The sequence below is a fragment of the Aquila chrysaetos genome, chromosome 9 (genome assembly GCF_900496995.4).
Source record: "Aquila chrysaetos chrysaetos chromosome 9, bAquChr1.4, whole genome shotgun sequence".
Taxonomy (NCBI): domain Eukaryota; kingdom Metazoa; phylum Chordata; class Aves; order Accipitriformes; family Accipitridae; genus Aquila; species Aquila chrysaetos.
This window is the reverse complement of record NC_044012.1, coordinates 45,012,121-45,024,565: the sequence shown is the minus strand read 5'-3', so window position 1 is coordinate 45,024,565 and position 12,445 is coordinate 45,012,121. Positions and strand designations below refer to the sequence as shown.

The 12,445-nt window shown below is 53.7% G+C and overlaps 1 protein-coding gene across 7 annotated transcripts in view; it reads left to right on the top strand.

Annotated features, from left to right (window-relative positions):
* The window catches only part of AIFM3 (apoptosis inducing factor mitochondria associated 3), a 49,915-nt gene extending 37,557 nt beyond the window's left edge, over positions 1–12,358 (top strand). For 5 of the 7 annotated variants that reach the window (XM_030025757.1, XM_030025758.1, XM_030025752.1 and 2 more), the window contains exons 12-21: positions 1,125–1,240; positions 1,579–1,650; positions 1,947–2,010; positions 2,959–3,035; positions 3,769–3,886; positions 4,589–4,687; positions 5,122–5,197; positions 9,175–9,279; positions 10,332–10,352; positions 10,987–12,358. In XM_030025757.1, the coding sequence (XP_029881617.1) occupies positions 1,125–1,240; positions 1,579–1,650; positions 1,947–2,010; positions 2,959–3,035; positions 3,769–3,886; positions 4,589–4,687; positions 5,122–5,197; positions 9,175–9,279; positions 10,332–10,352; positions 10,987–11,026 (788 nt within the window). In that variant the 3' untranslated portion in view covers positions 11,027–12,358. The remainder of the gene's footprint in view (positions 1–1,124; positions 1,241–1,578; positions 1,651–1,946; positions 2,011–2,958; positions 3,036–3,768; positions 3,887–4,588; positions 4,688–5,121; positions 5,198–9,174; positions 9,280–10,331; positions 10,353–10,986) is intronic. The other 2 variants (XM_030025753.1, XM_030025756.1) reach the window with 2 other exon arrangements.
* Positions 12,359–12,445: the final 87 nt, after the last annotated feature.

Sequence of the window (12,445 nt, the reverse complement as noted above, 5' to 3'; positions counted from 1 at the left end):
TGCTCTGCGGGTGTCCACGTCTCAGATGTCCACATCTTCCTGCAGATGGTCCCAGTCCCTCGCCCAGTTTGTTACTGTCCAGTTAGAGGTAACCCACCCCCTCCCAAAACTGGACCTTGAGGTAGTCCAACCTCCAGCTCCAGGTGGGTGGTAAGGACATCTCCTTGCTGAAGAAATAGATTTTACTGAAGAGACTGGGTTGTCCAGCTTGCTTGGACACAGATATTGCTGTCCCAGTCTGAAAAGCATATAGCAAGTCAAGTACTGGTGCTCAGGTGGTTTCAGATCTGGTGTGTCTAGATTTGGGTTCAGTTGCAGGGGGTATTGTTGGTAGGTGAAAGCCTGTGGGTTTATTTCTCTTTTACTTTTTAGCAGGGTGGTGAATTTTTAAAATAGGCAGGAAAAATCTTATCATTTCTTTGATGGTTCTTCTTTTTGCTTGATATGGTTCTAACAAAATTATTGTGGGTCCTGCAAGCCTTAAGCATAAATGGTTATTAGTCAGGGAATTTATTATAAAATGTTCCGTATTTGTTTTTCTTCTTTTTTAAAATAAAAATCCTGTTTTAATGGTTCAATTGATCCCATCTACAGAAAAGCATGTGGTGTGTGGGGCCAATTGCAAACTGCAGGTCATCGAAAAGATCCAAAAAACCACCCCCTTAGATAGAAATTGTCTTGGTGAAGGTTCCCATGCAATTGTCAGCACCAAAATTCTGTTCTGATCTGAGAAACCAGCTAGTCACAAGGGCTGTTTTCAGCCCGCAGCTCATTACCTCTGCTGAGACAGTCCCAGCCGTAAGAGGAAGGTTTGCTCATCTGAGGTCCATTGCTCCGAGGGCTGCGGCTTCCCAGGGCTCTCTGGGACTCCAGCATGGCCGGTTCCTCTCTTTGGTCTTTGAAACCTGCATCTAAGAACAAATTGCCATAAATCTCACCTGAAATGGTGTGGCCCCTTGTAGCCGCCAGGTACCCTCTGATACGCCAGAGACCTCCCAGCAGAGCATCTCCAACCTCCCCAGCCAGGAGCAGGCAAGGCTGCTCCTCCGCTGCGGCCGGCGCCGGGGACGCAGGGCAGTGCCGAGGGGTTCCTGTGGCCGCTCAGACCTGCTTCTGTTCTGCAGGGATGGAGGTGGCCGCCTACCTGGCGGAGAGAGCCCACTCGGTGTCCCTGGTAGAGCTGGAGGAAGTCCCCTTCAAGAAGTTCTTTGGGGAGAGGGTTGGCCGCGCTGTGATGAAGGTGACCTCGCTTTCCCATCCAGGGGGTGGTTTTGATGACAGAGCGGGTTCTGCTTGTTTCGCTCATTGCACTAATTAATTTGTTATTTGACGTTTATTGATTAAGCTGTGATGGTAGCAGTCTCTAGAAAGAAAGAAAGGGCTGCATCTTCCCTCTCTGTAGAGCACCTTCTTCTGGACGTGGGTTGGGGACAGAGGTGGTGGCCGACCCCCTTTGCAGCACGGGTCGAGGGGAGCCCGGAGGGTGGGCAGGGCAGTGCGGGGGACACAGGGACACCAGGACCAGGGGGGGTTTGGGGTCCTGATGTCCCCTGCTCTGTCCCATGTCCCCCCCTCCAGATGTTCGAGAGCAACAGGGTGAAGTTCTACATGCAGACAGAGGTGTCGGAGCTGCGGGAGCAGGAGGGCAAGGTAGGGTGCGGGCAGGGGCTCCCTGCCGTTCCCTTCGTCGTGGGGGTTTTGCCCTCTAATCTTTCCTAGCCCCTGAAATTTATATTCCTGGATTTAGGCCCCAGGAGCCAAACGTGCTCCAGCACGGTGCGTGGGGTTTCATTGCTCTCACCCTCCTCCTGCTGCTGTTGTAAGGAATTACAGTCAACGTGCATGTCAAAAATGAAGCGAGCTGCCCCCTTGGCTTGCTGCTGCTACAGGTTTGGGGTTTTTTTTGTCCCTAAAATAACTGTGATGTCCTCCTGTGTCTCATGCAGCTGAAGGAGGTTGTGCTGAAGAGCGGGAAGGTCCTGCGCGCCGATGTGTGTGTCGTCGGTGTTGGTAAGGAGCTGTTGCTGTGGGTGCAGAGCCCGGCAGGCTGGCAGTGCTTTGCTCAGCGGAGAAGTTGGAGGGGACGTGGCAGCGATGGGTAGCTGGGGTTCCTGGCAGTGATGTGCCAGCCCCGCTCAGCTGCCACACATAGGACTGCATAGCAAAGCTGAAAAAGGCCTTTCTAGAGCCTCCACCCCAAAATGCAACTGAAAATATATTTGGAAAATAGTAATGGTTTCAGTTTTTCCAGAAAAAAAAACCCCATTCAAACCAATTTCATCCTCTCAAGTTGTTTTTGGTTTTTTTTTTAAAGCCTCCCCAAACTGAATTTTTTTTCTGTTTTTTTTTTTTTTTTTTAATTGCTGCTGCTGCCACAGAAGTTATTTTTCTCTTTTACACTTGGAGAAAAAGTGTTCCTTTACACAAGGAAAAATCCTTGTTTCACTCTGTAACTTTTCAAAATGTTGCAGACTGGAAGAATCAGAGAATTAGTTTAATTCTGCTTTTGTTGTTTTATTGACTACTCTGATTTGTGAAGGCTAGAGGAAAAAAAAAGATCAAAACAGGAAAATGAAAGCTGAAGATTGTGGGAGGGGCAGAGGCGCCCTCTCTGGAAACCTGAGGGCTCCCTTTTATAGATGTTTTGAAAATAATATATTTAAAAGAGAAGTGGATTGAAAATTATCTTCAAGCATTAGAAAAAGGTGGTGGGCAGATGACAGCGGTGCGCTGACGGCTTGGAGAGTCATAGGGACTCTGGGGGTGCAGAGGCTGATGTCGTGGGGGGCTCTGTAGGGTGCCTGGCTCTGCTCCCTGCTCCCGGAGCAGCCTGCTGCCGTTCCCTTGGGGCAGATGGGTTGTCTGGGCAGGGGGGGATCTGCTGGCCTCAGGGTCAGCCCCCCCAGGGCTGCAGGGATGCCCGGCTACCGCACCAGCAGCCCTTGCCTTCTCCCACAGGTGCAGTGCCAGCGACGGGCTTTCTCAAGCAGAGTGGCATCAACATCGACTCCAAAGGCTTCATCGTGGTCAACAAGGTGAGCCTGGGGGGCAGTCCCTGCCAGGGGGGAGAGCAGGAGGAGCTGAGTCTGCTGTCCTCCGAGATGAGCTTCCCCGAGGCTCCAAACTGCTGTGGCAGGGGTGTTTCATCAGCTGAGGTGCTGGGAGCATCACGTCGGAGTGCCTGGGACCCCTCTGCAAGTGAGGGGTTTGCAAATCCCAGCCCTGGATGCTGTGGCTTGGGTCCGGCTCTGAGCTGTCCCGGAATGGTGTGGATATTTTGGGGCAAAGAAATGGTGAAATATCCATCTTTTCAAGGATCTCAGAGGATCTCATCTTTCCTCCTCACCACCAGTGACCCTGATGGGAGCAGTGTTGGTGCTGATAGGTGCTGTGTGCTGTGAGCGAGGAGCGTGTCGCGGGGGGGGCTGTTCATTGCCACCCACCCCTGCACTTATTGCTCATACATGCAATAAGCCAGGGTCTGTTTGCAAACACCAACAGACCCCAGTCTTCTAAGAGGGGCTCAAGGACACCAGTCTATGTCTCTCTTTACCACGTAACCCACTGGCAGAGGGATGCTGTAGGTCCCTGCCTGCATGGTCTGCTCTGAAAGTGAAGAATGCTAAATCAAATCCCACCTGGGAGTCCCACAGCCGAGCAGAGGTTGTCCATGTGTTCCTGGGGACCATGGCAGCTCTAGAGCAGTTCCCTGTTTGTTCATGTAGGGTGCAAACCCCACCGATGCACACTTCTGCTTCCCCCCTACAGATGATGCAAACCAACATCCCCGGAGTCTTCGCAGCCGGTGATGCTGTCACGTTCCCACTGGCTTTGAGGAATAATAAGAAGGTGAACGTCCCTCACTGGCAGATGGCCCATATGCATGGTAGGTGCTTTTCTGTCCCTTTGCTTTGCAACAGCAAATTGCTTATGGAGAAGAGCCTTTTCCAGATTCCTGGGAAATTTTCAAGCCCTCTAGCGAGAGAATGAGACAACTGCCAGCAGGGAAACTGGGTAGTTGTATTAAACGTTTTGAAGCATGTATATTTTATCCTGTCCAATATGCCTTCGTTTGTCAGCCTTCTTGATGTGCATTGCCTAACAATGCCTCCTTACAAACACAGAGGTGCCCAGGGTTGGGCTTTCCCATACGCCGTGCTGCCTGGTGTCTGCAGTCACTGCAGGAGCGCAATCTTCTCCTTGCCCTGGGACACTTAGAAGCTCACATCCTAATAATGTTAGCTCGGGCTCACATCCCCAGCTGGGCTGCCTATGCCACCGGGCTGGCCCAGGAGCATGCTGCAGAGCTGAGACCATTCTCCCCTTCACACCAGCAAGCCTGGAGACCCTGGTGTGATCGGCTGCCCTCCCACCAGGGAGGAGTGCGAGCCCAGCCTCAGCTGATGCGATGTGTTTCCTTGTTGGTGCTTGGTGCTCTATGGTGGGTTTTTTTTTAGCCTAAGCAGAAAGTCTTGGTTTTCCTGTACTCTGGGATTAGAGATGTCGATGCTGTGCTGTGACCCGAGGGCAGACCACGCTTGTCCCGGCGTGGAGCTTCCTCGCTTATTCTGCTGCTTCTCTCTTCCAGGCCGTATAGCTGCGCTGAACATGCTGGCCCACGGCATGGAGATCAGCACAGTCCCGTATTTGTGGACTGCTATGTTTGGGAAGAGCATCCGATATGCGGGTAAGGGGCTCCCCAAGGCTGCTTGCTTGTAGAGTTTGTGCTGGTGGAGGTGTCCTGGGATAGAGAAGCCACAGCCACGTCCCTTGCTGTGGACCCTCCACGCCAACCTCTGCCTTGGGTCTGCTTCCCTTCCTGGCTCCTGAGGGTTTTGGTATCTCCTCTGGAACCCGTCTGCTCATGGCCGTGGGGTGCAGGGACAGAGGGATGGCTGTGGTCACGAAGAGGGATGGCCCAGCATGAACAGAGACAGCCTCCCTGAACTTGCACTTCTCTAAACAAGAAGGGGTGCTTTTTGGTACCCTCATCTTCTGGTGCTGGTCTCTTGGTGACTGCAGGATGCTCTTCTGTAGCTCTGGGTTGAAACACTCTGTCTTAGGGGTGAGAGCTGGATCCAGGGGAATTGTCGCTGAATCCACTTCTTCTCTGCCTTCCAGGCCATGGGGAAGGATTCGATGATGTTGTCATTCAGGGAGATTTAGATGAACTGAAGTTTGTGGCATTTTATACCAAGTAAGTGTTTCTCTTCTCCAAGTTCCCATGCAAGCATTTGTCTAAGCTTGTTCTGCTAGGCTGGAAAATATTTTGCCAGAGCTTCTGTCAGTCAGTTTTGTTCCTCTCTGGACACTGAGGTTGCAGGACATTAATAAAAGGCCCTAGAGAAACAATGTGCTAACTGTAAAGCAAGTTAAATTGGTCTTTGGACCCAGGGTCTCTGCCAGATGTAAGCACTTTACCTGTTATCATAATATCTGAGAGCAGATAATGGCTTCTATTAATTTGTTGCTGGCAATTCCCATCAAAGATTTCCTTCCCGTCTCATCACTGTGTTAATGGTTTGCGACCAGGGCTGGACTGGGAGCTCAGGCATCACCGTTTCTGCTTCTGGTTTGACAAATTAAGCTCAAAACCCTCTTCTGTCTATTAACAAGTTGTGAAGGTTAGCAAGAGTTCAGGAGCTTTTGTTCCACCTGTAGTGAAACCCAGCTCTTCCCCAGGCTGGGAGCCTATCTGGGAATATTTTCCTGAGATGTGTTGACAGCTGGGACGTGTTGGCTCTGCTGTTTTCAAGCTGTACTGGCTGTTCAGACTGGCAAGACCGTGCGCCATGAATTTGTCCCCCAAATATTTGCTGCTGTTTATTCTTTTGTTGCCTTTGTCCCATCCCAATCCGAAATCGATGGCCACAGAGCCTCCTGATGCCTGGAGACGGAGGGGATTTCTTCAAGTGCTTTCTAATAGTAGGGATGGGGAGAGTGAAACCAGGGAAGTGAAGGTCTGCCTGGCTCTCACCAGCGCTTGACGTTTTGAAGTGCATTTAAATCACATAACTGCCAAAGCAGCATTTTAAAACACACAGTTTGCGCAATGAGTGTGAGCCGGGGAAGATAAAACGCCATTTTTGGCAGTTTTGCTGCAATGGTTTGCAGAATTGTGTGTACTTTTGCAGCTGCGTCCCCTGCAAAGCCGCTCCGCAGCCATTGCGTTGCCCTGCCTCAGGTCCCCTGGCCTTGCTGGCAGTCCCCTGCGTGCAGTGAATGCAGCATTATGGGGCCAGGCATCCACGAGCCGCACTGGCACGCAATTCTTTGCAGCATATAATCTTCTTTGAAACCTCTATTCCTCCTTTCCATACCAGAGCATTTAGCTATTTACCCTAACCCTAATTAGAAAGGAAATGTCAGATTGCTTTAATTAAACATCTGTAGAGCCCGTTCAAAAGGAAAGCCCCAAGCAAGGTGCATAATCCCTGCTCTGTGCAGCGGTCCCATGCTCAGCATGCCACCGGCGGCTGCCGGGCTCGGTGGGCAACAGCTCCCTGAGGGTGGGCAGCGGGGGTCCGCTGCTAAGTGCTGTGTTGTTCTGCCACCCAGGAGGGACTCCCGGAGAAGGCTTTTGGGTACCAGGACGGCATCCTGCGCTGAGAGCCGGAGGTACTGGGGGAATGCCGGCTGGCGGGGAGCCAGCCAGTGCATCTCCCGCTGCTTTGCTCGGCTGTAATCAGGTTCCCATCTCTGCTTCTGTGAGAGGCCACCGGCAGCATTTCCTCCTCTTTTTCTCATTTGGTGATAGTTCTTCTGGTTGGTGCTAATGCTTTTGGACTGAGGACGCTGTCCCAAATCGACCATCCCCTCCTGCTTCTTTCTGCCATGCCCACCTGACGGTTTGCACTCTTCTGGTGCGTGCTGTCTTGGTTGTTGAATGAACCGCTGGTGGTTCCCACTCCCAGAGCCTGTCCTCAGCATCGACTTTCACAATAAGGCTCTTTTTTCCCCAGAGTTTGAAGGAGAAAGCTGGTTACTTATCCCCATTCAGAGCTGTGTGAGCTGTGGAGGTGTCCGGGATGGTGCTCTGCAGATGGGACACTGCTTTCACTACAGCACCTCAGCCAGAACAGGCTGATGTCCTGGAGATCTTGGGAGATCCAGGGAATTGCTGTGGTTGTCTTCTTCATGGTTCCCCACTTCTATTGCGTTGAACCCTGCAGAGAAAGGGAAGACCGTGTAGACATGGTGCTCGTCCACAGTGCTTCATCTTCCCTTAGCCTTTACACCAAGACTTCTGATTGCTCCAAATCCTAGGTTCAGGACGGGCACTTGTGTTGCCCCTGAAGACCTTTTGAAAAAGAAGGATCCCTCCTGGCTTCCCCATCTGTCAGACAAAATGTTTAAAAGCCACTGCTGATGTGGGATGCTCTAGCTCACAGCAGAGAAGATGCAGGCTCAGAAAGCGAAGAGCTCTTCTAAATCGCAGCAGCAGCCCTTGAACATGACAGCCCAGCAGGCAGTTCAGCTGAACACACACGTGCTTTGTAATCTTCTTGGATGGTTAATTGTCCTCACTGCCTGCCACAGACGCCTGTTTTCTGGTGTGAATGTGTTGCTTGTCAACATCTGTCTGTTACTCCTTATTCTCACCTTGTGTGCTGGATGGAAGAGCTGCAGGCTATCAGAGATCGCCTCTGCTGTAGGTACACATCTCTGCAGTGAGCTAAGGATGCTTGAGATGGGATTTCCAATGGCATCCAAATCTTGTTTTTAGAGCTCCTGGCAATGCAGCAGCTCCCCTTTCCCACAACCATTCCCGTGGAGCAGCACCCTGTGCTGGAGCCTGGCTGGTGTGGACTCACTTAAGCTGTGGCCAAACTCCAGTGGCTCCAGAGATGATTCTGGGCTCCTGGTCTGCTCTGCACACCTATGCTCACCCATGGGACAGGGAAGACAGACCACTGCTCTGTTTCCGACTTGCTCTCCCTTATTTGTAGTGAGTTTATTTAGGAATCAATCAGAACCTTTTGAAATAGATACTCTTCTGTGATGGAGCTACCCTGTGGCTTTGTGGAACAGCTATGAGAGATGACTTCAACTCCCATGGCTCCATAGAGATGAATTGTCCTCTGAAACATGGCTTCTGCTCTCTTCCTCCCGGGAATCAGGCACATGTTCCCCCCTGCCCCAGCTGCTCTTTGCTCTGTTGGTCACGGAGCTCTCTGGCAGTAGATTGAAGAGCAGATCTTGATTTGCTGGGTGCTTCTACTCTTCAGCTTACTCAACAATATCACCAGTGTTTAATATCTTACCCACACACATTCTCTGATCTTTACGTTTGTCTATTCAGTTATCTATTTATGAGTCATCTCCTGGGTTCAGTCTTCAAAGATTTACTCTCAGGTTGACCTCTGCAAACCTCAAAGCAGAAGAGCCCTTCTTGTTTGCCTTGTGACCTTTAGCCAAAGCTCCTCCAGCATTTTTACATCCTCTTCCCTTCTGCTTCATTTGTTTCCCATTCAGCCTTTGAGGTTGCGTTGTACCACCAGCATTGGCATCCTGGTGGGTGATTGTCAGCGGGACTGGGATGTGCTGCTGGACATCCCATATACACAGGGGTTTTGTCACTGGGGCTAGTGGGACCCTGGTGTCGGACACCCCAGCCATCCCAGTGCTTTGGGAGGAGCGTGCCTGTGGGGCAGCTCGGAGGTGGGCACTGCCCACTTGGAGGAAGGGGATGTGGAGCAGCACAAGCGAGTGTCCCACAGAGAAATCCTGACCACCCGCTTCTGCACTCCCTGCGTGCAGGGCAGCAGCGCAGGGATCGCCTGCTTGGATGGCAGCAACCACTGGGCATCCTTGCTGATGTCCAGGGTTTTATCCACCATCAGATCCACCTTTGCTGGTGTTTTCCCACAGATGCCAGGGTGCCCAGAGCTGTCTCCGTCCCCCGGGCACCCTAGTGATGCTCACCATGCCAACATGTGAGCATTGGTGAGACCACAGTGGTGCCAGGCTGCAGTGCCGGCTCTGACCCCTCTCCCTGTTCCTTGTCCCACACCACTCGCACAGTCCCTGTGGTGCTCACACCTTGGGACAGGCCCTGACCCTGGAGTGGGTGTTTCTCTTTGCTTCCCGCTTCTCTCCAGCATGTTGCTTTTTGGGTGATGGATCCGTGGCCACCCAGGGCTGCCCTAACCGCTCTGCTCTGCCCGGCCCTAGGAGCGACGAGGTGGTGGCTGTGGCCAGCATGAACTACGACCCTATCGTGTCCAAGGTGGCTGAGGTCCTGGCTGCCGGCAGGACCATCCGAAAGCGCGATGTGGAGTAAGTAGATGCACTGCGGGAACCAGCAGTGCCAGGGCAGGGGCTGAGCACAGCCATGAGGTGCAGGGCAGGGCTGAGCACCCTGAGGCAGGACCCTGATGGGTGCTGGGCAGCTCTTTCCTGCTGCTCCCCACTCCGTACCCTTCTCGCATCTCCCTTCCTGCCCCACTCACTCTGTCCCCACAATGCTGCCTTCCAGTCACGTCCAGGTCTGGCATCCCACACACAGGGGGTTGGTCTTAAACACCCGGATCCAAATCCTTGCACAGACTTGATGGGACAGTGGTACTCACTGCCACTGGTTGCTAGCACATCACCAAGGCAGCACTGCCTGATGCTGGGGTGTTCCTGGGCACCCAGTCAGTCAAGGGAACCCACAGAGAGGGGCTGGATATGCAGCCTGTGCGCAACCCTCTGCAAGAGCAAAGCCCGGAGGGCTCATGGTGCTGGGGCACCGGCCCTCTGTGTCTCAGCCTCCGGTTCATTGGGGTGTAGCTTACAGGCAAAGTGCATTTTTGTCCCTTCACTTTGTTTTTAAGGCTATGCACAGGAAACAGTGAACCCCTGTATGCAAAGGGTGGGTGCAGAACATGCTGTGCTGGAAGGCAAACGTCAGGGAGGTGGTAACAGCTGGGAAGGATCCTTTAGAGTGGGAATCAGAGCTGAGGGGGGAATGTGGGTCCCTGTCCCTGGGGTGTTTCCACATCTGGAATAAAAGCAGACCTTCAAAAGCTCAGGAAGAGAAGCACTCCCAGCTCCCAGGCAGCCCCAAGCCAGCTCAGACACCCTGGGCACCCGAGGGGAAGGGTCCACTCAGCCACCAGTGACCGGGGCAGGGTTATGCCCATCATCTCCAGTACATCGGGAAATGGTTGCTGGCCACCCAGTTTGCAGCTGGAAGGGAGGTGGCATCTCATGGGCAGCCCGGCGGCGGGAGGAGCTATGGTCCTATGGTCCCCATGGTGGGGCTCAGCGAGCCTGGAAGAAGCCGGACCATCGTAAACCTAAATGTGTTTTCTCTCTCTGTCTCCTGCTGCTCTCGCACCTTTTAGGCTGTTTGTCCGTCACGGCAAGTACGTTCGGTTTGGGGTCCGGGGTGCGCTGGGCGTGAAGGGCTGGCAAGAGGGACAACCAGCCCCCTGCTTGGGCCATGTCCCTAATTCCTGTGTGGGGACACTGGTTATGGCTGCGTGCTTGTTTTGCAGCCTGCCCCCCAAACCGCAGTGGGCAATGCTGCTGTGCTGGGTGGTGGGGCTGGGGGTGGCTGGAGCCGGGCTGGGGGCGGGTGGGCATGGTGCTGGTGCACAGGTCTGTCGGGAATGGGCAGCTGCCTTTGGGCTGGGACCCCGCTCAGCTGGGGAGATGCCTGCTGTTCGGTGGCTTTCCATAGATTTTCAGCTGAATGCCAGAAGAGCTTGTTTTAGGTTAAAAAAATACTGTTTGAACTCAGTTTTAGACGGAATTGAGGATCTGCACATGAGTTTTTGGACAGTTTTAGTGACATGTGAGTGAGGGTGGAGGAAGGGGTGCTGCCATCCTGCCCTCTAAAGGGCTGTGCCTCTGTGCAGAGCAGCACGGGTGCTGGGGTGGGGACCGATGACCAGTGACCGGACTAGCGCCGAGGGCAGCGCCCAGGCACACCGAGCACATTTGCTTGTGCATGCTGGGAATCACCTCACAGCACTGCTGGTTTTTTCTCTCTTTTAGAACCGGAGATATGTCCTGGCTAACTGGGAAAGGTTCCTAATGCCGCCGGTGGCTGCGCCCTCCTGACACTGCGCTTGCTGTGGGGAGACGGGATGGCAGCTCCACGGACAAGCGGGAACACCGCGGCTGAGTCATTTCCCTTTGAGACTTGGATGAACCCAGTGCCCGTCACTGTACTTACCTTCCCAGCAGACCGCTGACGGCTCCTCTGCCCCGGTGCCTACCGGGCTGGGGCTCTGCTGTTGCAGTTCCCATGGGATGCTGGAAAAGCAGCCCCCAGAGAGAGCGGGGTTTGGCACTGTCAGCAGGCATGGGTGCCACGTGGCCGCGGATGCTGTCGACGGGCTGGGGGGTCCCCAGGCGGGTCTGCCCCAAGCACGTCCCTCACCCCCGTAAATAGCGCGAGTGCCTTTCGTTGCTCCCTGTGCTTTCAAGCATGTTGCCCCTTCCCCAATCTTCTTCATTCCCGGCAGAGCTCTGATGTGCATCCCCACGGAGCCTGACATCTGCTCCCTCTCTGCATGGCTGCAGCGCTTGCCACGGCTCTCCCTGTGCCCACCCATCCCAGGGAGCACCTGAGGGGGCCAGGGAGATGGGAGTCACATTAGGTGGTCTCTGGACAGCCTGTGTTTGTTTCGCATTCTCCCTTCTCCAGGCTGGTCTCCCTGTCCAGCCGCCCCCAGCAGAGGTGGGTCCCTGCCTAAGCCGAGGGCTCTGGAGCTTATCGGTCCCCGTCCCAGCACCCACAGTATCTCCCCGTCCTGGAGCAGACAAGGGGCTGGAGCGCTGCTCCCCATCTCTCGGGGCTCAGTTTGGGCTTGGGCACTGGCAGCTCTCGGTCAGTCCCCAGGGTGCAGAGCAGGCGCTCCCTGGAGAGGTGCGACAGCCGGACTGCAGCCCCTGGGCTTGGTAGCCATCCTTCCAGCCAGCCTTGTGATATCTCTCTCCTTAACGATGATCACAGGATTAGTGCTGCTGCTGAGACGTTACTCGAGGAAAAGTAGCCGGAGGAGTATTTCTGGCGGTCCTCTGGCCATTGTCACTCATTCCTCCTGTCGCCTAGTGACAAGGCTGCATTTCTCATCTTGGCTTTCCGTGTTGGTGCTCTGCTGTTGTGTTTTCTGCCCCTTGCTGGAAGAAGAGCCTTATCACCAGCTTGGGAATGGACCTGGCCAGCCCACAGCCCCATGTCCATCAGCCCAGCAGAGCCAAGGGGGTGAGAACCCTCCCCTTGGAGAGCCTCTAGCACTCTGTCCTCGGGGAGGGGTTTTTTTCCCCAGCAGTCAGTGTTTTACCCTGAGCCCAAAGCAAGAGTATTTATATTTTTAATTTGATTCACCCCCTATGAATTAAAGCAGTACTATTCTTGGGATCTGGATCATCTCTGACTCCTTCCAAGGCCTTGGGTCACCTCTGCAGGTTGACCGGGTGGTGCAAGCACCTCTTCTGTGAAGGCTTC